This window comes from Heterocephalus glaber, unplaced genomic scaffold (assembly GCF_053883595.1).
Source record: "Heterocephalus glaber isolate CG9 unplaced genomic scaffold, H.glaber_assembly_v1.0 deba00001743, whole genome shotgun sequence".
NCBI classification, from domain to species: Eukaryota; Metazoa; Chordata; class Mammalia; order Rodentia; family Bathyergidae; genus Heterocephalus; species Heterocephalus glaber.
Genome location: NW_028258449.1, coordinates 3,766,141 through 3,793,025, shown reverse-complemented (window position 1 = coordinate 3,793,025; position 26,885 = coordinate 3,766,141). Strand labels below are relative to the sequence as shown.

Sequence of the window (26,885 nt, the reverse complement as noted above, 5' to 3'; positions counted from 1 at the left end):
CTGTTCTTGGTTTAATTCCTGGGTTGATGTTTCAAAATTGCTTATTGTAGGTATCTTTCTTGCTTGTGTTTACTACCCTTGTGAAATGATTGGTTTTCAGAAGTATCTTCCAGATATAGCTGGTCTTTAGGTTTTGAGACTCTAATGACTCTGAGGCTATCTCATTTTCATTATACCAGGAAGGCAATCACAGCACCTTAGCCCAAATGATACGGTTAGCAACACCATAGCATCAAGCACAGCTTAGAAAATGACAATTTGTGGTAGTTCTTAATCTATCACATTTAACTGTGTGAATTAAATCAAAATCGAGGACCAACCCAGCATATGTTTATATAGTGAATAAACTCTTCAGTATAGCAACTTTACCCTTCGGGATGGGGAGTTAGAAGGAGTTGGGGAAGGAGGGACAGATAGAAGAATCAGGAAAGATTAGCAGTGAGTCCAGAAGATACAGGAAGATCACACAAACTCTAAGAAACTGTTGAAGGCAAGAGGAAGAGGCAGAATGAAAGAACAAAGACGTGAACAGAACCACCTAACAGCAGTAGGGAGGCTAGATACTGTATTTACTTTCCTTTAAAACTAATGATAATTGAGAGAAGAAAAGAAAAATAAAGGAGAAATCCGAATTCGGTCCAGAAAGGAACAAAAAGGGAGATGAAGAGCAATGTGGTGGGGAGGGGACAAAGAGAAAAATAAAAATTTGAAAAGAGTAGAAAAAAATAAAAATTAAGAGAAAAACTATTTTTCTTTTTTGCAAATAACAAAAAATAAAAATGAAGGGCCTCCTTCAGGGCATGTCTCTGCTGTCACAATAGACAACGTGGGCAGCAGTGTGCAGTTAGAAGTCAATGAGTCTCAGTAAGCCAGTCACAGACCTGTGAGCTTCAGGTAGATTTCTGGCTGCAAGTCCCAAGTTGAGCTTCCTGTCCTCCTGCAGGGTTGGACTCTGCAAGGTTCTACTGCAGGTTCCAGCTGCCCTTCCCGTGAAGATAGTCCAGGTTCTGATGGGAGGTAGTGATCCCCCCAACTTAACAGCTATGCTGGTCTGGTGTGCCTTTAGTGCAGAGATTCTCTTCACCTTTCCAGTGGGCTTCAGTTTTCATCAGGGAGCCTGAGGGGCCCTCTTTCTGTTGTTCACTTCTGCTCTATCTTGTGGAGCTCGGGCCAAGGGCCTTTATGATCCTCTGTGCCTCTGTAATGTGGAACCAGGTAGCAGAAGGGTGCAGTACCAGTCCCTGCAGGCACCCACGCAGCTAAGCGGAGTGCGGGATGGAGCAGGGGCTCCAAGCCACCCTGGGGTCCTCACCCTGCCATGGGCGGAGCCCAGAACAGAGCAGGGGCTTCATGCTGCCTGGATCCTTAGCTTGAGCTGCTTGGTCTCGCCATGCCGAGCGTGGGACCTCACACTTAATTTTTTGAAGCTACTGTGAATGGGATTGTTTGCACTGATTTCTTGCTCAGTGAATTCATTCTTGGAGTTTAGGAACATTATTGATTTTTGTTGATTTATTTATTTAATTTTTATTGGTACTGGGGATCAAACTTGGGACCTTGCGCTGGTGAGACAGGCAGTGGCACCACTGAGCTAAATCCCCAGCCCTTGTTCATTTATTTTTATCCTGGCGCTTTGCTGAATTTGTTTATTAGTTCTAAGAATCTGCTGATGGAGGGTTTTGGGTTTTTTTTTTGAATCTTAGATTACAGAATCATGTCATCTGCAAATAAAGGATATTTTACCTTTTTCCTTTCCTCTATGGGTGCCTTTCTTGCTTTGGCCTAATTGCTCTAGCTAACCTGTATTGAACAGAAGTGGTGCAGTGGACACTCTTCTCTTGTTCCTCATTTTATTATTTTTTTTTGGTACCAGGGATCGAACTCGGGTCCTTGTGCTTGCGCAGCAGGCGGCGAAACCACTGAGCTAAATTGCCGGCCCCTGTTCCTTATTTTAGAGGAGATGCTCTCAGTTTTCCACATGTAGTATGATGTTGGCAGTGGGTTTGTCATGAATGACTTTTTTGAGACAAGGTCTTACTATGCAGTTTAGGCTAGCTTTGAAGTCACTGTGTAGCCTAGCGTAGCCTTGAATTCATGTACTCCTCTTGCCTGAGCTTCCTCAGTGATGAGATTATAGGTGTGCACCACCATGCCTGCCTTATCATTTTATTTTTTATAGGTACATTTAAGATATATGTAATGATATCATTCATCATAGAGAATTTGTACCTGTACATATTATATCTTGCTTCTTCTTTTTTCCCATTCCCCTCCCCTCCCTAAAACCTTTCTTCCTCTCCTTATTTACAAAAGCTTTGTTTCTGTTTTTTCTATTTTTTTTCCTTTGTGTCTTCTTTCCTTTCCCCCTCCCCTTTTTACTTGTTGCCCTTCTCATTTGAACATTTTCCTCCCATTTCTCAATATCTATTATACATTTTGGTCCTTTTTTTAACTTTTGGTCTCTCACACCAGAGAAACAATGCGGTATTTAAACATGTATGTCTGATTTATTTCACTTAAGAGTGTGGTTTTAAGATGCATCCACTTAGCTAGAAATGCCTCAAGCGTATCTTTTATGGCAGAGTAGTACTCTTGTGTATATTAAAAAAAAAAAAAGCACATCCTCTTTATCCATTTATCAGTTGATGGACATTTGGGCTCTTTCCAAGATTTAGCTACTACAAACTGTGCTGCTATAAACATGGGTGTGCACATATTGCTGTTTTATGATCTTTTTAACTCTTTTTGGGAAGATACACAGCAGGAGAATAGTGGGTCAATTGGAACCACTAGTTTTAGATTTTGGGAGTTTTTTTGGGTTTTCTTCCGGGGATTGAACTCAGGACCTTGTGCTTGCCAGTTTTTCCAGCACCATTTATTTAAAAAGAGGCTATCTTTCTTCCAGTGAAGGTATTTGGCTCCATTGTCAAAGAAAAAGTGGCTTGGTATATTTGTATTTTCTAATCTGTTCCACTGATACTCAGGTCTGGTTTTTTTTGCCGTGCTGTTTTTATCACAATAGCTTTGTAGTATAATTTCAAGTCACAGATTGAGATGCCCCTGCCTTGCCTTTGTTGCCTAGAATTGCCTTTGCTATTCTGGATCTCTTCCGGTTCCAAATGAATGTTAGGATTGTTCTCTCTAATTCTGTGAGATATGCTCTCGATATTTTGATTGGGATTGCATTAAATCTGTATAACAGTTTTGGAAGTATGGCCATTTTCACTATATTGGGTCTTCCTACCCAAGAACAAGGGATGTCTTTCCATTTTCTGATACCCTCCTCGATCTCCTTTTTCAGAGTACTGAAGTTTTGAATGTAAAGGTCTTTTACTTCCTTGGCTAGATTGATTCCTAGGTTTTTCATTTTTTTGGATAGTATTGTGAAAGGTGTTGTTTCCCTACTTTCTCTCTCAGTGAGTTTGTTATTTTTGTACAGGAATGCTATTGAATTTTCAGTACTGACTTTGTTTCCAGCTATGCTGCTGAATCCAGTTATTAAATCTAGAAGTCTTTTAGTGGCGTTTTTGAGGTCTTCTATGTAGAGTATCATGTCATTGACAAATAAGGATAATTTAACTTCTTCCTTTGCTGTTCTTAATCCTGTTATTTCTTTCTCTTGTCTAAATGCTCTGGCTAATGTTTCAAGAACTATATTGAATAAGAGTGGTGACAGTGGACATCCTTGTCTTGTTCCTGATTTTAGAGTGAGAGCTTTCAGGTTTTGTCCATTTAGTAGGATGTTGGTTTGTCATAGATGGCTTTTTATCAGGTTGAAATAAAGACCATCTATTCCAATTTTCTGTAGGGTTTTTATCATGAATGGGTATAGGACTTTGTCAGATGCTTCCAGTGTATCTGTTGAGATGACCAAGTGGTTTCTGTCCTTGGCTCTGTTAATATGGTATATTACGTTTATTAGTTTGCATATGTTGAACCACCCTTGCATCCCTGGGGTGAATACTACTTGGTTAGGGAATATAATTTTCTTGATGATTTGTTGCATTCTATTTGCCAGTATCTTGAGGCTTTTTGTATCTGTGTTCATTAATGAGACTGGCCTGTAGTTCTCTTTTTTGGTTGGATCCTTCTGTGATTTTGGTATCAGGGTAATGCTTGCTTCTGGGAATGAATTTGGAAGTGTTGCTTCCCTTTCCATTTCATTAAGAGTTTGAGAAGTAGCAGCATTAGTCCTTCTCTAAATTTCTTGATGAATTCAGCAGTGAATCTCTCAGGGCTCGGGCTTTTCTTTGTTGGTAGGTTTTTAATTACATCTTCCGTTTCATTGACTGATAGTAGTTTATTTAGAATTTTTATATCTTCTTGACTCAACTTTGATAATTCATATGTATCTAGGAGTCTGTCCATTTCTTCTGTGCTCTCCATCTTTTTAGAATACAGGTTCTCAAAGTAGGTATTGACCATCTGCATTATCTGTTGTGATTTAACCCTTTTCATTCCTAATTGCATCAATTTGAGTCTTTTCTTTCCTTTTTTTTTTTTTTTTGATAAGGTTGGCTAAGGGTTTGTCAGTTTTATTTAATTATTCAAAGAACCAACTCTTTGATTCATTGATTCTTTGTATTGTTTTGTTAGTCTCCATTACATTAATTTCTGCTCTGATCTTTGTAATTTCCTTTCTTGTATGACTTTTTGGCTTGACTTGCTCTTCTTTTTCTAGAAGCTTGAGATTTAACATTAGTTTGTTTATTTGAGCTCGATCTATTTTTCTGATATGGGAATTCACCACTATAAATTTCCCTTGTAGGACTGCTTTCATGTGTCCCATAAGTTACAGTATGTTGTACTCACATTATTGTTTAATTCCAGAAACTGTCTAATTTCTTCTTTAATTTCATCTATCATCCATTGATCAGGAGGTGTTGTTTAATTTCCATATGCTTATGAAATTTTTGTGGTTTCTTTTGCTATTGATTTCCAATTTCATTGCACTATGGTTTGATAATATGCATGGGATAATTTTAATTCCTTTGCATTTACTTATTTATTCATATACTGTGAGCTAGTATATGGTCTATTTTTGAGAACAGTGCATGTATAGCTGAGAAGAATGTGTGTTCTGTTGTGGGGAGGAACACTCTGTAGACATCTACTAAGTTCATTTGTTCAAAAGCTTGGTTCAGCTCTGATATTTCTTTGTTTTTTTGTGTGTAGTTGATCTGTCTGTGACAGTGGGGTATTGAGGTCCCCCATTACATTTGTACTAGTGCTTATTTGATTTTTCATGTGCCTTGATACTTGTTTTATATAGTTGAGTGTGCTGGTATTGGTGCATATATATATGAATGATTGTTATTTCTTCCTCTGAGATTGTTTCGTTTACAAGGATGTAGTGTCCTTCTTTGTCTCTCTTAATCAGTCTTGGCTTGAAATCCACTCTATTTGCAAATAGGATAGCTACTTCTGCTTTTTTCCGGGTTCCTGTCACATGGAGTATTGTTTTTCATCCTTTGACTTTGAGTGTATGAATTTCTTTTTGAATTAAATGTGTTTCTTGTATGCAGCATATTGTTGGATCTTGCTTCTCACTTGTAGTCCAGGCTGTCCCCAAACTCACTATGTAGCCCAGGCTGGCCTTGAACTCAAGGCATTCCTCCTAGAGTGTGCCACCACACCCAGCTAGATCTTGCTTCTTGATGGATTCTGCCAGTCTATTTCTTTTGATTGGTGAATTGAGACCATTTTCATTGATGCTTGTAACTGATATGTATTGACTTATCCTTGTCATGTTATTTTCCTATTGTTGGTTTCCCCTTTTTTTCCTTCTGTTTAATTACTTGCCCTGCCTGGTGGATTTAATCTGTTGGGCTTCATCAAGTTATAGACCTTGTTACCTCTTTCTAGAATGTCCTTCAGAACATTTTGGAGTGCTGGTTTGGTGGTCATGAATTTATTCAGGTGCTCTTTGTCATGGAAGTAACTTATTTCTCCATCAGTTTTGTTTTGTTTTGTTTTGGGTACCAGGGATCAAACTTGGGAGCTTCCACTTGTGAGGCAGGTGGCAGAATCACTGAGCTAAATCCCTGGCCCTCTCCATCAGTTTTGAAAGATAGTTTTGTAAGGTGCCTCAATCTGAGTTGGAGGTTGTTTTTTTTTTTAGGGCTTGAAGTACTTCACTCCATGCTCTCCTTCACTTGAGAATTTGTGTTGAGAAGTCTGCTGTGATTCTGATGGACTTTCCTTTATAGGTGATTTGTTTCTTTGCTCTAACAGCTTTTAGTATTCTGTCCTTATGTTGAATTTCTGGAATCTTAACTATTATATGCCTTGGTGTAGATTTTTTTTGATCATGACTAATTGGAGTTCTGTATACCTCATTTATCTGTATGTCAAATTCCGTTTCCCTCCTTGGGAAGTCTTCTGCCATTACTTTTGTGAACAGACTTTTTTATGTTGTTTATGCCATCTCTTTTTCATTGACTCTGCTCAATATTATATTATTCTTCTTTACATCATCTAGCAGCTATTGGATTGATTTTTCATGGTCCCTTGCCTTTTTTTTTTTTTTTTTTGGTACTGGGGATTGAACTTGGGACTTTGCGCTTGCGAGGCAGGTGGCGGAACCACTGAGCTACATCCCCGGCCCCCTCCCTTGCCATTTTAATGAAATAATTCTTTTCATGATTCCCAACCACAATCCTGTCTTCTATATCTGATATTCTGTCCTCACATGGGCACATTCTGTGTATACTTTCAATGGAATTTTTAATCTCCTGGATATCGTTTTCAATCTCTTGCATGGATTCTGTTTCTTTCCTATGTTGGGTATTCGTGGTTTCCATCATTTTCCTAAGTTCCTCTACTTTTTTTATCTGTATCTGCTCTAGAGTCACTCATGTCTTTCATTATGGTTACCATGTCTATACTTATCTGCAAAAATTAAGAAAGTATTATTGACTTGATTTTTTTCTAAAGCCTCATTCATCTGCTTTGTTAATTCCTCTGTTACCACTTCAGCAATTCCAGGGGATTTCAAATTGTCCCACCTCGTTGCCCCCTCGGTTTGCTTTTGGTAAGCTGGAAGTTTGGAGTTGCATCTTCCTTAAGTGTCTTCTCATTTTCTATTTTTTTAAAAATTTAATTCCTAGGTTGATGCTTATAAATTGCATATGGCAAGTGGCTTTATTGCTAGTATTTAGAAGCTTTAGGAAATGACTACTCAGAGATGTCTTCTAGGTATGACTGGCTTTTGGGTTTTGAGTCTGTTGCAAGATCCTACCTCTTCAATTTATTAGGAATGAGAAGTTGCTGCCTACTACAGCCCCTGCCTGATTCTTTGGCACTGGCCTGTAGTGTTGTTTATGACCCTTAGGCAATCTCAGTCTTGGCATACAGGAAGAACAACTGATTAGAACTCTCATATCACCTTGACTAAAGTAGCACAATCAGCAATAACAGTAGCATCAAACATAGGCTAGAAAATGACAAACTGTGCTAACTATTAATTTTCCACCTTTAACCGTAGGAACTAGATTTGTGGTTATATAACAAAATCTAAAACAAACCAGAAAGCTGTATTCAGTAAATATGCCCTTAGTATAGCGATTTTACCCTCTGAGGAGAAAGTTTAGAAGGGGTTTGGGGGAAAAATAGAGAAATAGGGGAAGAGGAAGAGATGAGAAGCAAGCTGGAGAACAAAGGAAGATCGTGCAAACTTTGAGAAACTGGTGAAGAGAGGAGGGAAAGAGAGAAGGAAGAAATAAAAAGAAAAATAGAACAGTAAAAACTAGAAACAGTGTTCGTGCGCATATGAAAACAAGAACAAACAAAAAAGAAAGCAAGACAAAACAAAAACGAAATAAGAAAAAGAAAAAAATGTCCACTTCAGGGCATATTTCTGCTGTCACTATTAGACAGAGTGGGCAGATAGAGTCCAGATCTATGTTGATTAATCCCAGCAAGCCAGCCATAGATTTATGGTGTCGTGGTGGATATTCCCAGCAAGCTTGCACCTTTAGTTCACTGAAGTTCAGGCTGGCTTCTGGCTGAGAGGCTGGAACCTGATTTGTTCACCCTGCAACACTTCCACATGCCTTTTGCGAGTTTGAACTTGGCTCCCTGCCATCTTGAACTGGATTCTGCCTCACCTTGACACTGGGAGCCACTAGATGGATCTAGCCCATGGCTGCTCTGAGTTCTGAGTTCAGTTGGCCCCTCTTCAAGATGGCTACCAGGGCCGGGGATTTAGCTCAGTGGTTTCACCGCCTGCTGCACAAGCGCAAGGACCCGAGTTTGATCCCCGGTACCAAAAAAAAAAAGAAAAGATGGCTACCAGCCAATCACCTTCTCCTGGGGGACGTCTGAACCCAAATAACTCACCAGCCACTGCAGTCAGCTGCATCCACTGGTGCTTTTCTCCGTAGAGCCCTCTGGGGTTCACCAATAGTCACTGTGTGTCTGCAGGTTCAAGCTGGCCCCTCTCCCACGAAGAGAGTGGGAGAAGTGCTGCTTGGCCCTGCCTTCTTCTATGTTGAGTATCTTCATTCGCTCTCCCCATGGTCTTCAGTTCTCGCTTCAGATCCTTGCTAGGTCACGGGGACCAACTTCCTCCATTCCTTTCCTCATGCTGATATATTCCATCTGGACACCAAATCTCAGAGAGGTTGTTTCTCTGCTGTTCACCTCTCTACCATCTTCCTGGAAGTCTCAATTTATTATTTTAATGTAAAGTCCTTCTGTACCATTTTCTTTAAGGTTTTTATCATGAATGGTTGTTGGACTTTGTTACAGGTTTTTTCTCCAGGTATTGAAATGATCATGTGATTTTTATCTTTTTGTTTATGTGATGTATTACATCTGTTGATTTACCTGTGCTCAACCATGGTTGCATCCCTAGGAGAAACTAAACTGTTCATAATGTATGATCTTTTTAATGATTTGTCATATGAGATTTAAGCGTGTATGTTTATGAAGAAAATTGGTGCATAGTTTTCTTTTTTTGTATCAAGGTAATGCTACCTTCAAGGAATTAATTTGGCACAGTTCCTTCTTTCAATTTCATGCAAGAGTTTGAGGGGTATTGACATAAATTCTTCTCATAAGTTCTTTTTTTTTTTGGTACTGGGGATCGAACTCGGGTCCTTGCACTTGTGAAACAGGCAGCAAAACCACTGAGCTAAATCCCCAGCCCTCATAAGTTCTTATTAAGTAAAATTTAGCAGTATATCCATCAGCTCCGGGGTTTTTCTTAGTTGTTAAGTCTTTTGTCACTGCCTCAATTTCATTATCTATTATTGGACTATACAGGGTTTTTATATCTTCTTGATTCTGTTTTGGTAATTTATGTGTCTGGAATTTTATACATTTCTTCTAGATTTTCCAGCTTACTGGAATACAGTGTATTTTCGGGTTTGTTTGTTTTTGTTTTTGGTACCAGGGATTGAACTCGGTACCTTCTGCTTGGGAGGCAGGCAGCGAAACCACTGAGCTAAATCCCCAGGCCAATACAATGTATTTTCAAAGTAGCTACTTACAGTCCTCTAGATTCTGGTGGTTTCCATCATGATTTCATATATTTCATTTCTAATTGCATTGATTTGGGTTTTTTCTTTTGTTACGTTTGGCTAAGGGTTTGTCTATTTTGTTCATTCAGAAAACCAACTGATTCATTGATTCTTTGTATTTTTTTAGTCTCAATTCATTGATCTCTGCTCAGATCTTTATCATTCCCTTTCCTGTACCAGTTTTTTTATTTGGATTGCTCTTATTGTTTTAGGACCTTGAGGTGCACCACCATTACATTAGTTGGGATCACCTCTTTTTTTTTTTCTTTTTGGTACTGAGGATCCAACTCGGGTCCTTGAGCTTGCGGGGCAGGCCGTAGCACCACTGAGCTAAATTGCTGACCTAAGATCACTTTTTTTTTAACGTGGCCATTCATAGATATATGCAGTACTTCCTTCTTAGGACCTCTTTCATTGTAGCTATAGGTTCTTTTGTGGTTTTGGTTTTTGTATTTTGAGACAGGGTCTCGCTGTGTAGTTCAGGCTGGCCTTGAACTCACTGTGTAGTCTAGGCTGGCCTCAAACTTGGGACAAACTTCCTGTGTCAGCCTCCCAAGAGCTAGGGATGCACTACCATGCCTGGTGTGTCTGTAGATTCTGTAGTGTGTTGTAGTGGCAGTATCATTTCATTCTAGGAATTTTAAGTCGATTTGTTTGAATCTGTGGTTCATCTGTGATATTTCTTTCTTGATTTATTTTTTGTCTAGTTGACCTATTTGTGACAGTGGGATATTAAAGTCCACAACTATGATTGTGTTGATGTTTATTTGGTCTTTGATGTCCAATAATATTTGCTTTATAAAGTTGAGTGTGCTGGCTTTTGGTGCATATATATTTACAGTTGTTACCTCTTCCTCTTGAATGTTCACTTTACCAGTGTGTAGTGACCTTCTTTGTCTCTTTTGATCAGTTTTGGCTTGAAGTCCATTTGTCTGAAAATAGGATACCTACTTTTCCTTGCTTTTGATCTTCCTGTTGAATGGAGTATTGTTTTCCATCATTTTATTTCCAGTCTATGTGTTTCTTTATTGATGACCTGTGTCTCTTCTATGCAACATACAGCTGGATTTTGTTTTGTGATCCGATCTGTATCTTTGATTAGAGTGTTAACGTGGTTCACATTCAGAGTTATCACTAAATGGTATTGACTGATTCCTGTCATTGCATTATTTTCTCTGTACCTGATTCCTTTTTTCTCATTTGCTTAACAGCTTAGTTTGCTTGATGCATTTATTCCTTTGGGCTTTTTGGTGCTGTTAACATCATTGTCTCGTCTAGGATTTCTTTTGAATACTTTTTGTGGTGCTGGTTTAGTGGTCATGCATTTCTTAAGGTGCTCTTTGTCATGAAAAGTCCTTATTTCTCTATCAGTTTTGAAAGATAGTTTTGCAGGATATAGCAATCTGAAAAGTGTTTTCTTTTAGGACTTGAAAATCTTTACTCCAAGCTCTTCTGGCCTTTAAGGTTTGTGTTAAGAAATCTGTTGTAATGCCAATAGGGTGGAGTTGGAGTTGGGATTGGGGTTAGGGCTAGAAACCTATCCAGGGATCCTTACTGCTGTGGCCCTGGCTCATTCCCTCAGGGTGTTGGATCCACTTCCCAGATGACAGGTTTCCTGGACTTGGGGTGTGTGGGGTACTGTGCTCCAGAGGTGGCCCACTGCCCTTTCTATTCGCCTGACTCTAGACTAGATCTGGCAGGGTTTTCCTTTAGATTGGCTCTCCTTATCTGGCTTTGTTTGCCCTCCCCTGTTTCTGAATTTCTGTGCTTTCTTTACATTCCTCTCTGCCTCTAGCTGGCCCTGAGGGACCTCTCCTTGAGGATTGCTTTATAAAAGACATATATCTGACTTAAATTTCTTTACTTTTATAGACTTATTCCGGTTTTCTTTTCCTTCTTGAGTCAGTTTTGGTCATCTGTGTTCTCTTAGAAATACTTTTCATTTAAGTTATCTAAAAAAGTAAGTCATTTCAATCCCCGGTACAAAAAAGAAAAAGGAAAAAAAAATGTAAGTCATAAAGCTGTTCTCTTAGTATTCTCTTCTGTTTTAGTGGATCTTTGCTGCTCTAACAAAATACCACAGATGAAAAATTTATTTCCTCACCATTCTGGAGATTAGGAAGTTCACACCCACAGCACTGGTATTTGGTGTCTGAGAGCCTTCTTGCTATGTCCTTAAATTGTGGGAGGGACAGACCAAGGGTGGAAGGCAAAAGGACAAAGGTTGAGAGCTGCTGCCCTGCAGCCAGTTTATAAGCCATTGATCCATTCATAGTGTAGAACCCTTGTGATTTAATCATTTCCCACAAAGGCCTACCTCTTACTTAATCCCACACCCAGACTTTGGAGAGGACACACATTGAAACCACAGCACCTTCTAACCTTTTAAATGTTTCTAAGGATAATAATATCCTATCAGTGACCCCTGAAGCAGGTTCTGATCTCTTGCTTGGCACTACAACACAAGGTGAGAAAAAAGACAGTTAAAGAGACAGATACAGGATGCCAGGATGACCATGCTTGACCAGTCTGAGGCTTAAACAAGCAAAAGCCCGGAAGTGTTACTATTTATTGGTGACATCATCATTAGATTGAGGTAAAGGGGCTATGTGGAGTTGCCATGGACACGTTGCTGATGGAGGCAAGGCATGTAAAGGAAAAGGCTAAGCATTCTTGAATTAGGAACAGAACAGACAAAATATAGGTTGTGATTAATAGTGAACCTTATCTTTATAGTAAAGAAGGTTTTAACTCTGGGAATGGAATTTGGGTGGGAGTCACTCTGACCTCAGCACATAGGCTTTGGCCTGACTCACTTCTATAAACAAGCCAAATGCAGGGTTAACTCTTTACAGCCTGCACTGCTTACAGCCTGCTTTGGGTATAATCAATGAGGCAGTCTCCCACAATGTCTCATTTCATTCTTGATTCTGTAAATTTGTCTATCCTTGATCAGTCTAATTAAATATTTCTATATCTTTTTGTTTAATTGATTTTTTCTCTTTTTTTAATTTTCTATTTCACTGATTCCTGCTTTAATCTTTATTATTTCCTTTCTTTGCCTTGTTTTGAGTTTAGTTTTTTCCCATTGTTCTAGTTTTTACTGTGGAATTTCATATTATTGATTTGAGATCTTACTTTCAGAGATAAGTGTTAACTGCTGTAAATTTCCTCCTAAGCAATGCTTTAGCCTCATCCCATAAATATATTTTTTTTTTGGTACCAGGGATTGAACTTGGGTCCTTGCGCTTGTGCAGCAGGCTGCAAAACCACTGAGCTAAATCCCCGGCCCTCATCCCATAAATTTTAATATGTTGTATGTTTGTTTGATACAAACTAAAAGATTTTCTATTTTTCCTGTGGATTTTCTTTTACCCATGGATTATTTTCATACACTGAAGATGCACAAATACACACTTTCTTTTGGTCTGTTACCAAAGAATTGAAGTCTGGTAAAGAGCAAATTAAAAGGGAAAACGCTAGCCATTTAGTACTCTTTTTCCTCTTAATTGTTTTAACTGAAAATATTTCCTCTAACTTTATATTTTTTCTCTCATTTTACCTAGGGTACACTGACAATGCTAAATGGAGATTACATTGAAGGGTATTTTAGTGGAGAATGGGGATCTGGGATAAAAATCACTGGAACCTATTTCAAGCCCAGTCTGTATGACAGTGATAAAGACAGACCCAAAATTCTGTGAGTAACTGGTGTAATGCTGGATTAATTATTGAATATTTTGGATTGTCTTTGCTTTCATCAAAACTGGTTAATATTGTACTAGCAAAATCAAGATGTTTTTTGTTTTTTTGTTTTCCTGAGACAGAGTCTCGCAATGTATTTCAGGCTGGCCTCGAACTCACAGCAATCCTCCTGCCTCACCTGCCTGAATGCTGGGGTTACAGGCATGCACCACCATGCCCATCTGCAAAATCAAGTTTTTAAAGTTTTCTTTTTTGTAAACAAGGTGTAATCCCTGAATTATCGAGTGACACTGGTCTTCATAACTAAATCAATGGTCTTGGCTTAAATTATAAGCCTTAATGATAAATGTTTAAAATAAAAGTCACGGAGGAGTCCCACTGTTACTAGTACAGGTGTCCAGGTTGGCTAACAGTATTTCCCCCCTTTTAACAGGAATCAATTTTACAAATCAGTTCCGTGGAAATGGAGGAGGCAGAAGAGTCAATTCTGTTGTGCTTTGTGCTTAACAATCCATATACTTTAGTGTCTAATAAACAATAGCCAAAATTCATCCCTTCCAAATTTTCATTCCATGTTTTAAAAATAGATCTATTTAAATCAATTTAGGCGGGCCCGGGATTCCAGCTCAATATTACCACACCTGCCTTGCAAGCACAAGGTCCTGAGTTCGATCTCTTGTACCAAAAAAACCCAATAAATCAACTTAGGCAGTGTGGGCCACAGAAGTTTTCTCAGTTATAAATCAGAAAGTTTGCGTTGTTTGGAACAGTTTTGCACAGAGGTGATTCATAAAGGTTGGTGTGGCTCTATTAGCAGGAAGCTAGGAAACCTGGCGGTGGCAGCTGATGAGAAGTGGAAAGCAGTGTTTGATGAATGTTGGCACCAGCTGGGCTGTGAGAGTCCAGGCCAGGGCGACGTCTGGAAAGCCTGGGACAACATCGCTGTGGCCCTGACCACCAGTCGGCGCCAGCACAGAGACAGGTGGGTGATGCTTGCTGGCACGGGGCTGAACATGTTAGGAAAATGAAGTTTAAGACCAGTAAGTGGTCGAGACTCACTACATTTTATTGAAAAATATAATTTAATTTAAAAGTTAATAGTGTACTTCTCTTTCTGGGTAAGATGGATTAAAGCACACCTCCCTTATCTTCTTTTGGATCTAACTGTTAAACCTGGATAGCATGGACAGCTGTTTGAGAACTCTGGAGAGTAACATGTGGAGTGAGCCAGCACACCTGAATTCAGTGCCGAGTTACTGGTGTTTTTCTCTCTTGTTCTTCAGTCTGCATTCAGTGGAGTCTGGGATGTGGAAGTAAGCACTGCAGTGCAGACAGAGATCTGGAAAAAACCCTCTGGTTCCCGCTGAGGGAGTGAGACAGGACTCCTTAGGCTCTGGGTAGAGACAGCATCAGGCTTCCTTCCTCTCCTCTCTCCCTTCTCACGTGCCCTTGCCTCCAGGTTCTTCTGCAGCAGATGCGGTGATGGGAGCCGGGTGAGCAACCATGGAAGGGACTTGCAGGAGCCGCAACTCCGCAGGAGTGGAGCCGCTGTCTGCTGTTGTGGAGTCTCAGGTCCAGTAGGCAAGGCTAAGCCTGTTGATTGGCAGCTTCAGACTATCTTCCCAGCTGTTGGCCCTGAATGTGGCACATTCACAGAAGTGGATAGTTTCTGGCTAGACAACCTGAAAGAGAAGTTCTGAGAACCTGAAAATACCCAAGGGGTTATGGAAAGAGAGCTCTGGAAACAGCCTCATGAAGTTGTTTGTGAACTCCTGGGCTCACCACACATTTGTGGCTTTGGTCTGAGTAATACACCAAAGACTTTTAAGAGCCACAGTGGTGGATAGACCTGCACTCAGGCCCAGGGTAACTTTCTGCTCACTGCCAGCCCAGACCCACATGAGACTGCAAAGGCTTTGAACTGATATTGGAACCACAACCCTCAGAAGACTGAAGCAAAAATTCCAGCTGTTTTAAGGGTTTTCACGATCTCCACATTCAGTGATTTGCTAGGAGAATTCTGAAGACTCAAAATACAGACATACTCACGAGTAAGATCGCAACACCACATTCGGGGTAGCAGCCATATAAGAGGAGGAAGACACCTCTGTAAGTGTCCCACACCCTGTCCTTTCTGTGAGGGGTCACACAGAACACACTTCCTGGTGGTGCAACACAGCCGCATGTGTACAGCATTGCTCTCCAGGACACCACATTGGAGACTCAGGACCTGCGGTTTTTACTGAGGTCCCCCACGTTGGCATGCCTCACCAGGCAACCACCAGACTTGCTCAGTAGTTCCAGAAGGAAAGCTGTGTTCACTGTAAATCACATGGTTGATACAGTCCACAGAGAGCAGAATCCCTTATCAGTTAGGGAAGGTTTCACATCAACATAGGGAACTTGGAGCAAGCTTAGTTCCCAGGCTCCCTCTGAGGACCAACTTAAAAGCAAGTCCTTCTGAAGATAACAGTTCAGGCCTACTGTTTACTTTCATACATGTGAGCACTCTCCGTGGGATATGAACAAGACCCAGAGTAACCAGGAAAATCTCAGCCTGGGGAGACAATCAGCAGACATTGGTGATGTGATGACGTAGATGTTGGAGTTACCTGACAACTTCAAAGTAGCTCTTATAAAAGTGATCAAATGAGCAACCACAGACATCTTTGAAACAAATACTAAAATGAAAGTATCAATACTGGATGTGGTGGCACACATCTGTGATCCCAGCTACTCTGAAGGCTGAGACAAGAGGATCACAAATTGGAGGCCAGCTTGGGAAATTTAAGACACTATGTAAACATAAAATTTTTTAAAAGGCTGGGAAAATCCAGGAGTGGTGGCTCACACCTGTACTCTCAGCACCCAGGAACCTGAGGCAGGATTATTGCCAGGAGTTCAAGACCAGCCTGGGCTGAGTTCAAGGCTAGTCTGTACTACATAGCAAGACCCTGTCTCAACGCCCCCCCCCCCACAAAAAAAGGTTGGGGATACAGATTGGTAGTATAGTACTTGCCTAAGCCTGCGTGAGTCCTTCTGTTCATTGCCCAGTACCAGGGGGAAAAGTATCACTAAAGAAATGGGAGACATAAAGAAGAACCAACCAGAGTTTTAGAGTTGAAAAACGACAATAACCAAAATGACTGACCATGTGAACTCAGTAACAGAATAGAGATGGCAGTGGAAGAATCAGTGAACTTGAAAATAGATTTGTAGGAATCATCCACTCTGAACAACAGGATGGAAAAATGGGGAAAACAGTATGAACAGAGCCTCGAGACCTGTAGGTTTAAACTGTCCTTTGAATTCTCAAAGAAGAGGGGGAAGAATGTGGGGTAGAAATTTGTTGAAAACTTACCATATTTGGTGAAAAATACAAATCTGTAGATTCGAGAAGCTGAACAAATCCCATCCTGGATTGAGGCGGAAATACACATATACAGAAGTGTCCTATTCAGACTCAAAAACCTTGAAAGCACCGTGAGGAAGCAGTTCAGATGGCTGCCTGCAGATTCCCATCAGAATCTTTGGAGGCCAGAGTGGCACAGTGTTTTTGAAATGCAAAAAGTTATAGATAACACTTCTCATTGCTTTCTATTTCTCCTTTTTCTTCTCTTCTCTTTTCTTTTCTCCTGTTTTTTCCATCTGCCTTCAGATTTCCTTATTCAACTTGACCAATAGCTCCCATAAACACTGCCTAACATTTGGACCTAAAGCATGTTCTACTTTTTGTAGTAAAACAATTAACTATTTTTAGTCTAATTCTAGGTCTTTTTAAAAAAAAATTATTTTTATTTATTTATTTTTTGAGACAGGGTCTCACTATGTTGTCCAGGCTGGCCTCAAACTCACAGCAATCCTCCTGCCTCAGCCTCAGCTGGCATGCTCTACCACACCCGGCCTATGTCATTTTTTAAAGCTAATCCTTTATTGTTAAAATATCAGCTTATTTTGATCTGTGTTTGCAACTATATGCACTTGATTTTAAAATTAGTTTTATGGCAATTTTCATTTACAAATATTGGTTGCTTTCTAATACTTGAGAATTAAAGAAGTTTCAGCAAGTGTCCATTTATTCAGCTTACAGATGTATGTTCTAAATGAGTAAATGGTCTAGTTTCTTGAAATTGTATAAATCAGTTTTCAAGTATATAAGCACAATATAGATATATAGAAATTAAATTTCAGAGATTTGAAAAGTATTTCAGGAAATTGTCTTGGTAGTCTCACAAATAGTAATTGTTATTCTGCTAGAGAGATTAGTCTAGATTCTGTCTGATTGCATGCCCCCAAATATTGGGTTTTAAAATAAACCACAGTATCTCCCCTTGCTATTTCTGGGTGTATGTGTTTTAAGTAATTATATGCGGGGAACTGGGGTTTTTATTCTCTAGAGATAAGTAGGAATTGATCATACTCTTTCATTCTCGAGCTTCATGATTGTTGCCTGCTGGTGTAGACCTTGAGACTTTAACCTTGGTTAACTATTACTAGGTGTTCTCGAGAATTGAGAGCGAATGGGCTTTTACATAAAACCATGCTGCTACCACAAAGATCTCTTTGTGATTATCAATCTGGTAATGACTGTGTACTCTTCTCAGTTTCTAAAATTTGACTGCTGATCTGTGACTTGTCTTGGCCTCTGTCGGGGCTTCTCTTTGCCCCCGTGTGCTTGTTTGCCTCACTGGGGTGTCCACATTATCTCCTTGCGTCCTGAGCTCATTTGCATTTCTTCATTTGCCCTTTTGATTTATTTTCCTTAGCTCCATCCTCCTTTTTACTCCATCAGCCTCTCTTAACAGGTTTATTGCCAGTTTCTCTTCATGCTAATGCCATGGATTTCTCAACACCATGATAGATTGGAGCAAAATCTTCATTAATTTATTGTAGGTCGTATGAAACAGTGTTAAATGCTGTTTTGAGTAAATGGTACGTAAACATGGTACTTAAGGGCTGGGGATTTAGCTCAGTGGTTTCGCCGCTTGCTGTGCAAGCACAAGGACCCGAGTTTGATCCCCAGTACCAAAAAAAAAACAAAAACATGGTACTTAATAGCAGGTACCACTTATGAGCTCATTTAGGCCCAAAACTATGCTGGTTGCTTCACTTCATCCATATTTTGTGACCATGTTCCATGTGCACATTTACAAGATCTTGCTTCCTTGATATGAAATACGTAATAGACTTTCCTTTCCCTTTTTATAGTCCAGAAATATTAAGTCGTTCACAGACTCAGACACTAGAGAGTTTGGAATTCATTCCACAGCATGTTGGTGCCTTTTCTGTGGAGAAGTACGATGACATCAAGAAGTATTTAATAAAGGTAAACTGGAATATCGAAGTGACATTGGTTTTGTGAATTAGTGATGCAGCTACAACATTATATCACTCAAATGTTACCTAATCCTGGTTTTCTTTTTTTTTTTTTTTTGGGGGACCAGGGATCGAACTCGGGTCCTTGTGCTTGCAAGGCAAGCGACAGAACCACTGAGCTAAATCCCCGGCCTGGTTTTATTTTCTAATTGTTTCTTTTGCTAGTTCTCTAAGATCAAACTTCTATATGAAGATTTCCCATTATTAGAATGGAACTTAAGTTTAAGAAGGTATTCAGGAGTTTTTCTGTTTGTTCTTTTAGGGTTTTGTTTGTTGTTTTTGTTTTCAAGCAGTGCAGTGCAGGCTGACAGGAACTCATTATGTAGCCAAGGCTGGCCAAGAACTTAACAGCAATCCTCCTGCCTCAGCCTCCCGAGTAGATTACAGGCATCCATCACCGTGCCCCAGCCTAACCAAGGAGTTCTTAAGAACCAAGATTAGAGTGTAAAGTGGCTTTTTGTTAATAACATTAGCAAATAGGTTGTCTAAGAAAAGCATGCTGGCCTCCCCCTTGGAATGCTGTCTGCTTGCTTCTCACTCCCGTAAGATGAGCTACAGTCTAAAGTAGGACATGCACTGGTAGAAGATACAAGAGAGTACTAAGAAATCAAGGAGACAGAAGCATGACTATTTCAGAACATAATCAACAGTTAATAGTTGCTTTTCTCTAAGGTAACATTTCAAATTTTTTGAAGTTTATAATGCATTACTTTTGTTTAATGGTATTCCACATCAGTACTTCCAAAGCCATTTTCTCAAGGTGTTGAACGGATTCTCTGATTAAGCATATTAGGGACTCCAGTAACCACTCTTTGCTCTGTAGTTCTGTGGGCTCAGCTCTTTCAGGTTCCACATATGATTGGGATCATGCAGTGTTTGTCTTTCTGTGCCTGACTTAATTCTCTTAATATTATGATCTTTAGATCCATTCATGTGCTGCCAATGACAGAATTTTATCATTTTTATGACCAAATGGTTTTCCATTGTGAAAGAATAAATGATGGTGTTCTGTTACTCACAGGGTGATCATGGTTAACAATATTATATCATTATTGAATATTCTTATCAAAAAGAAATGATAAATATTTGAAATGATGGAATAACCTAGCTGTCCTAAGTTGATACACATTGTATAGATGTACCAAAATATCACACAAAACCCCATTAAAATGTGTAATAATTATCTGTCAATTAAAAAGAAAAAATAAGGAATTCCAGCTTTTTGGCTTTTTGAGACATGATCTCACTGTGTATTTCAGGCTGGCCTTGAACTTACTATGTAGCCCATGCTGGCCTCCAGCTCCTGTCTCAGCCTTCTTAGTACTGGATTGCAGGCGACCCCTACATCACCTGGTTTAGGAATTCCATCTCTGTACTGTATTTGTGCACGCTCATTACTTTGAGAATTGTTTGTCATGTGCAGTTGTGTACTGACTCGTGTTGACTGGCTTCCTTGCCTCTTCCTGCGCAGGCCTGCGACACTCCCCTGCACCCGCTGGGCAGGCTTGTGGAGACTCTGGTCGCCGTGTACAGAATGACCTATGTGGGTGTGGGGGCCAGCCGCCGGCTGCTGCAGGAGGCTGTGAAGGAGATTAAATCCTATCTTAAGCGAATTTTCCGACTGGTGAGGTAAGAGGCCTTTTCATTGAAGACTGAAAGCTCTGAAACAATAGTGTGTATTAATGCTTGAGTATTTTCACCCTAAAGTAAAAACCACAGCTTTGTGTTTTGTTAAATACGATCTTCCTGCCTCAGCTTCATGCGCGCTGGCATTGCATACAAATGTGCACCGCCATGCCCAGCTGCACTTTTGTGAAGAATCTGAAGTGTTCCCCCTTTATGGTTTAAAAACAATCAAGAAAATGATTGTATGCTGCAGGTCCTTCAATAGATTAAATAATGAAAATGTTTCTAACTCACATTTATGCCATAAACAAAGAGAAACCATAGCCATTGTTACTTCCTTTATGCATTCTTACTCATAACTCTAATTTGCTGGGGAATATCTTTGTCTACTTTTGTTTTTGTTTTGAGACAGAGCCTCAGTCACTAAAGTGTGCAGGTTAGGCTTGAATTTTCAGTTCCCTTGTCTCACCTTGCAAGTGCTGGTGTTACAGGCAGCCACCATGCCTGGCCCAGTTGTATTATTTTGATTTAATGTCTAGATAAAACTATGTCCCTGAAACCTAACTACCAGTATCAAGTTCTGACCCCAAGCCCTTTGGCAACAGCATCATGTACATTTATTTATTCAGCAAATACCTATTGAGCGCTTCCGTGTTAGCTGCCATCCTGATCTGAGGGGTTATCAGTGAACAAAGCAAGACAAACAAACAAGTAAAAAGAACTGCTATCTTGGAAATTACATTCTAGAGGGGAGATAGAGTAACCAAGGGAAATACAGTTTGTCAGTGGTTACCACTTTAGAGAAGAGTAAGGGTAGGATAGAGGATGGGGCTAGAGGGAAGGTGCTGCTGCCATGTAGGTCGGGCACATTTGAGCAAGGGCTTTGAAAGAGGCAGTAAATGAGCCATTGTCGGTCTTGGGAAAGCACATTCTAGACAGTAATATATATAAGGTCTTTTATTGGTTTTATGCCAACAAATAGATTAATACTGTGTTAGTTATATAAAAGTTTTGAATTGCCCCCAGAAACTTCCTTATCTTATTAGCCTCAAAATTGATAAAACATGTTTGGAAATGTTTCTGGTTTTGAGGGACCAAGTGTGTCCACTAAGTTCACTAGGCTGAGAGTGTTTCAGGTCTGCCATTAGCTAGATGTGTAGGATGAAGATAAGTTTCTTGCTCTTTTTTAGTTTTCCCAACTACAAAATAAGAGCAGAAGGAGGGGCAAGGTATAAATCTGCAAAAATAGAGATAATTGCAAGCTGCCTCTGAAAGGTAAAGATTTAACCCTGTAAAACTAAAGAGGATAGTAAGTAAGCATACCAGCATACCAGAAGTCAGAGATAAAATCTAGAACAAAACGGGTGTGGAGGTGGTTATAATTCAGCACCATGATCATTTTTTTGTTTTGTTTTGTTTATTTTTGATCATTTGAAAAATTAATGTTCAATAACTCAACTTTTTTTTTTTTTGGCAGTACCAGGGATCAAACTCGGGGTTAGGGTGCCACTGAGCTAAATCCCCAGCAGTAACTCAACTTGTTGACAACACTTTTAAAAATTTACATTAATTGAATTTTCCATAATTTAACCATCTTTTTTTTAACCAACTTTTTAAATATTGAACATTTAAATGGTTTTCACTGGTATTTATGTCTGAGGATAATGGTCTCTGCTCTAAGTTAGTATACTTTGACCTCAGATAAGATTTGCCAGTAAGAAATAGTGATCTTGCATAGATCAGAAGTCTTCATTCCTTGGTAACTTAACAGGTTTTTAGAAATATTATTTAGTAGCTGCACTTTTTTGTGCACATGTATGTGTGGTTTGTTTCGTTTTGTTTTTATTGTTTTTGAGTCAGCATCTTGCTGTGTAGCCCAGGCTGGCCTTGGACTCTTGGTCCTGCTGCCTCAGCCCCCCAGGTTACGGGACTATGGATGAGTGCCACTGTGCCGGCAGTGCCTACATTCATAATTCTATTCTGTAGGCAGCATCAGTTAAAGAATCTCAGGGAACTAAAATACTTACTTGATGATAAAGTTTAACTTCATAAGTCCTTAAATGGATTAATGAACGAAAATGTAATTTTAGTCTTTTGAGCCAATCTGGAAGTAGAATTGTACTGTTTTATATGTATTGTTTCTTAGGTTCTTATTTCCGGAGCTTCCTGAAGAGGGCAGCACAGTTCCTCTCTCTGCTCCTCTGCCGACTGAAAGGAAGTCATTTTGCACTGGGAAGTCAGACTCCAGATCTGAATCACCAGAGCCAGGGTAAATGGAGTTGGGCAAGAAGGCACGGAGAGGAAGTACGGGCCAGACGATGTTATCAAAGATCCCTGTGATAAGTGGTTTCTCTAGATCACAGTTTCCTGGTTTCTACCATGATATGGCTGGATTAGGTGACCTCCAAGTTCCTCTGAGGTCTCAAGCTTTGTACCTTAGGAAGAGCAGCCATGGATAATTAGGGCACGAAGGTTGCCAAGCAAATTAAATCATGCAGACCGAGGGTAACCCCAGAGGAAATAGCCCCAAATTTGAAACAAATTCGAGTTACTGGGTAGAATTCACAGTTAGTGCAAGACCACACTCTGGAGCTCAGATAAGCTCCTTGTGCAGAGTAGTAGAAGCTTTAAAATTTTCCATCTGTACTTTGAATTTTAGAAGCTGAGCCTCAGCCTTTGACTCTATATGCAGTTTTAATACAAATGCGCCTGGGCTCTGGCTCCAATATTTTATAGGTGCATGGTAACAAGCTCTGGATTACTGTTGCCGGTGCTGCTGCCACGGCTGTACCCACCGCTCTTCATGCTGTATGCCCTGGAACATGACCGCGAGGAAGACATCTATTGGGAATGTGTGCTGCGGCTAAATAAGCAGCCAGATGTGGCTCTCTTGGGCTTTCTTGGAGTGCAGAGGTAAGTTGAGTAGTTACAAGCAGAACCAAGAGGCTTTAATTTTAAATTTATCAGCTTTATCAGGAATTTGATACTTAGTATGCACTTTTATTGACATGTGTGCATACAGATGACATGTAATTTATTTACTTATTTGCTTATCTTAATAAGCAAAAGTAATATTTAATCATCTCCATTTCTGCAAATATGGAAATGAGTGTGAGTATGAATCTGCTTATTCTTATATTGTCATAGAGAAACTAAGTATGACTTTTCTTGTCTGCTACTTTATACTTACTTAAAGCAAAATATGTTTTTATATCGCATTCCTTAGAAAAAATAATTCAGTCTTTGGCATTCTTCTTTCCCTTCTTGTCTTCCTTCTCCAGCTGCAATTTTTAATTTAAAATTCTAGAAGTGCCCTTTTCAAAATGAGATAAAACTGAGTGAACAAAAGATTTTAGACAATATTTGTTCCTGTCTGTAATGTGTGGGATAATTGAGTATAGAAACACAAATCCTTGAGAGATAGGTTAAATTAAAATTTAACCTATCTGTGCAAGTTATTTTTAGTAGGAAAATAGGGAACCCCCATATAGCTGTCAACTTTTTATGGAGATTTATCTGTTACAACAACAACTTCTATTAACAATTTATGGATTTCATTGTAGGAAATTCTGGCCAGTCACTTTGTCAATCCTTGGCGAAAGTAAAAAGGTATAGTAGATTTTTAGTTTCCTCAAAAAATGTTTTTCTTTGGTGTGAAGAATTAGATAGCAAAAAAATTTTCATTTTACTTTGGTAGAACCGTACTCAGACTTGCGCTAACGTCAGTATCCACCAGTGAACTACGTGGCCCTCAGCATCATTACTTTCATTGCTGCAAAATACAGCTTTCCTCTCTGACCCTCGTTCTCTTTTTGTAGATTTTGCCAACCACAAAAGATGCTTGTTTTGCCTCAGCAGTAGAATGTCTGCAACAGATCAGGTAATCTCTGATTCACTAACAGTTCAAACTCAAAGTAACGTTTTAGTCTATTGGGATATCAATGATATCTTGTTTTTACCTAAGCTCTTGCTGTGTCCTTGCACTCCCAATAGTGTCAGATACAGCTTGGAGATCAGAAAGTCTCTTTTGAGACATTTAGGTTAATTTTTACTTTAAAATGCCCTTGCATTTTCAAAAATAGTGTAGAACCTACCCAGTAATTTACTTATATACTCACAACTTTAGCCACATGGAAATTAACCTGTAATTGAAAAAAAATAGCATGTATTGGAATAAGATTCCAGATGGGTAAAAGGAAATGATGTGTGACTATGGATTCTTCCATGAGCACCATCAATATCTGGAGGTAGTTTTCCTTAAAGCACCATGGAGTGGCAGAGAGCTCCCTCCCGGGCACAGTATGTCTGATGTATCTGATATAAATTGGCACATGAAACTCAGGAGGGATTGTTGTAAAAAAATTAATAAGAAATGGCTTTGTTAAGAAAATTATATGATATCTTTTTATAATTTTTTTCACTTAGCACAACCTTTACCCCGTCAGACAAACTGAAGGTCATCCAGCAGACATTTGAGGAGATCTCCCAGAGTGTCCTGGCTTCACTCCGGGAAGACTTCCTGTGGTCCATGGATGACCTGTTCCCTGTGTTCTTGTATGTGGTGCTTCGGGCCAGGTACCCATCCTTTCAACTTTACTATCAGAGCCAGTATTTCAATGAGTCTGCTCTTTGCTTTCTCTGAACTGAAGAGAGGAATGTGTTCCTTTCACTCTAAGGAAGAAAACACTTCTGTTAACTCATCCCACTTTGGTAGTATCTTTTTATTTGAGCTGTACTTTCTCTTCCTATCAACATATTTGAAAGGCAGATGACTTATGAATAGAAAAAGCTTACCATCCTCTTTTCTTTGGGGCAGGATTAGGAATTTAGGCTCTGAGGTACACCTCATTGAAGATCTGATGGACCCTTATCTTCAACATGGGGAGCAGGGTATAATGTTTACTACCTTGAAGGTGGGTATAGGCATTATTTAATAATTGTTTAGCTTAAAACTGTCTTTCATTTGCCATATTATCAACCTGTCATTACTTTCATCTTTATAGAAACATTCAATATTAATAGTATCCACTATTTTTTTTTTTTTCCTACTGGGGATTGAACTCGGGTCCTTGCAGTTGCGCAGCAGGCAGCGGAACCACTGAGCTAAATCCCCGGCCTGTATCCACTATTAATATTCAAAACCATGATAATATATTCTTAAAAAGTACTATTTCAACAATTATTGAGAATGCTAAAGCAAATTATTCACTTGCCAGTGTTTATATATTGATTATTCAAACTGTTAAAAATGTTTACATTGGGCCAGGGATGTAACTCAGTGTTACCGTGTCTACCTGGGAAGTGCAAGGCCTGCAATTTCCAGTATGGGTGGGGGTGTTTACATTTATGTAGATTTCAGATGCTTTGTGGGTTAAATTACTCCAGAAAAGAAGCAGAAAGAATTCTTAATGTTCTAAAAAGTATCCAATGGTAGAGCTATTTAATGGAACTTAGATTCAAACACAGGAGGCGGTTCAATTCCATCTTTTTCCTTTCACTTGTATTTACTGTAACCAGCAGGTTACAAATAAGGCTCTTTGGAGCCCGGGATTTAGCTCAGTGGCTCTGCCGCCTGCTTCGCAAGTACAAGGACCTGAGTTTGATCCCCGCTACCAAAACAAAAAAACAAATAAGGCTCTTTGAACTGGATGCCTTCTAGGTATTGTTAGAAGTAATTTTCATTTCTCACATTTGTTTTTTTCTTGGATTTTGATAGAATCTCTCTAAAGTTTCTTGGAAGACAGAAAAGGCAGAAATACTTGTGAAAAGGAAGCAGAATAAGCCATTCTGCCAGTTAGGGAAATATTATAAAATCACAATAATTAAGATGCAATAGTATCTTACTGTCATAAGAGTAGATAGTACCTAAGTGGAAGGGATAATGGAAGCATCAAAAATGGAGAAAGGATGAATTATTTAATAAACAGTTAAACATAGTATTGGGTAGTTTATTAGCACCACCACACCCAGCACACCAGTAAATTTTCTATTTAAAAAAATTGCAAAAGGGAAGAAAATTAGGAAAACATATTGAGTAAAAATTACATTATTGTATTTATGTCACATGAAGAGTATCTCTAAACAGACCACAAAAGAAGCAACAGAGTAAATTTACATGTAGAAAAATGCTCAAATTCACTGAAAATCATAGTACTGCAGGTGTAAACAAGGTGTCATTTTATGCCTTCTAAATTGGCAAATGTGTTTTAAAACTATTCCGCATGCTGGTGGGAGTGAAGTGAAATCCCACATTGCTGATAATGAGGTAAATAGTGGCCACACTTTGCTATTGTACTATCCATTGCTGTAAGTTGCTGCTAACGTGGATACCAACAACTGCAGTTTGACTCAGTAGTCCTATTCTTGGGAATTCAAGAGTGGAAAAGATATATTACCTGGGTGTAATGTTCATTGCAGTATGACTTAACTTCTAAACCTAGGTACTTTCAGAATCACTGAGGATCCTTTTTTTTTTTGGCTACCGGGGATCGAACTCAGGACCTTGCACTTGCGAGGCAGGCACGGTGCCACTGAGCTAAATCCCCGGCCCTGAGGATGCTTTTTAACAAGTATATTCTTGGAAATTCTGACTTCTGGACCTGCTGGTTATAGTTGTTCTAGTGTGCCTTTAAATGCCAGTCACTGTTGGTGCAT

The 26,885-nt window shown here is 39.4% G+C and overlaps 1 protein-coding gene across 16 annotated transcripts in view; it reads left to right on the top strand.

The window, feature by feature from the left end:
• Als2 (alsin Rho guanine nucleotide exchange factor ALS2) overlaps positions 1-26,885 on the top strand; it is a 96,541-nt gene that overhangs the window by 66,701 nt on the left and 2,955 nt on the right. For 14 of the 16 annotated variants that reach the window (XM_004872278.4, XM_004872277.4, XM_087200395.1 and 11 more), the window contains 10 exons: positions 13,091-13,224; positions 14,044-14,211; positions 18,438-18,555; positions 20,077-20,234; positions 22,378-22,500; positions 22,968-23,144; positions 23,795-23,840; positions 24,050-24,111; positions 24,657-24,806; positions 25,048-25,144. In XM_004872278.4, coding sequence (XP_004872335.2) covers positions 13,091-13,224; positions 14,044-14,211; positions 18,438-18,555; positions 20,077-20,234; positions 22,378-22,500; positions 22,968-23,144; positions 23,795-23,840; positions 24,050-24,111; positions 24,657-24,806; positions 25,048-25,144 — 1,233 coding nt within the window. Of the gene's footprint in view, positions 1-13,090; positions 13,225-14,043; positions 14,212-14,688; positions 15,714-18,437; positions 18,556-20,076; positions 20,235-22,377; positions 22,501-22,967; positions 23,145-23,794; positions 23,841-24,049; positions 24,112-24,656; positions 24,807-25,047; positions 25,145-26,885 lie in introns of those variants that run through there. The other 2 variants (XM_004872281.4, XM_021250258.2) reach the window with 2 other exon arrangements.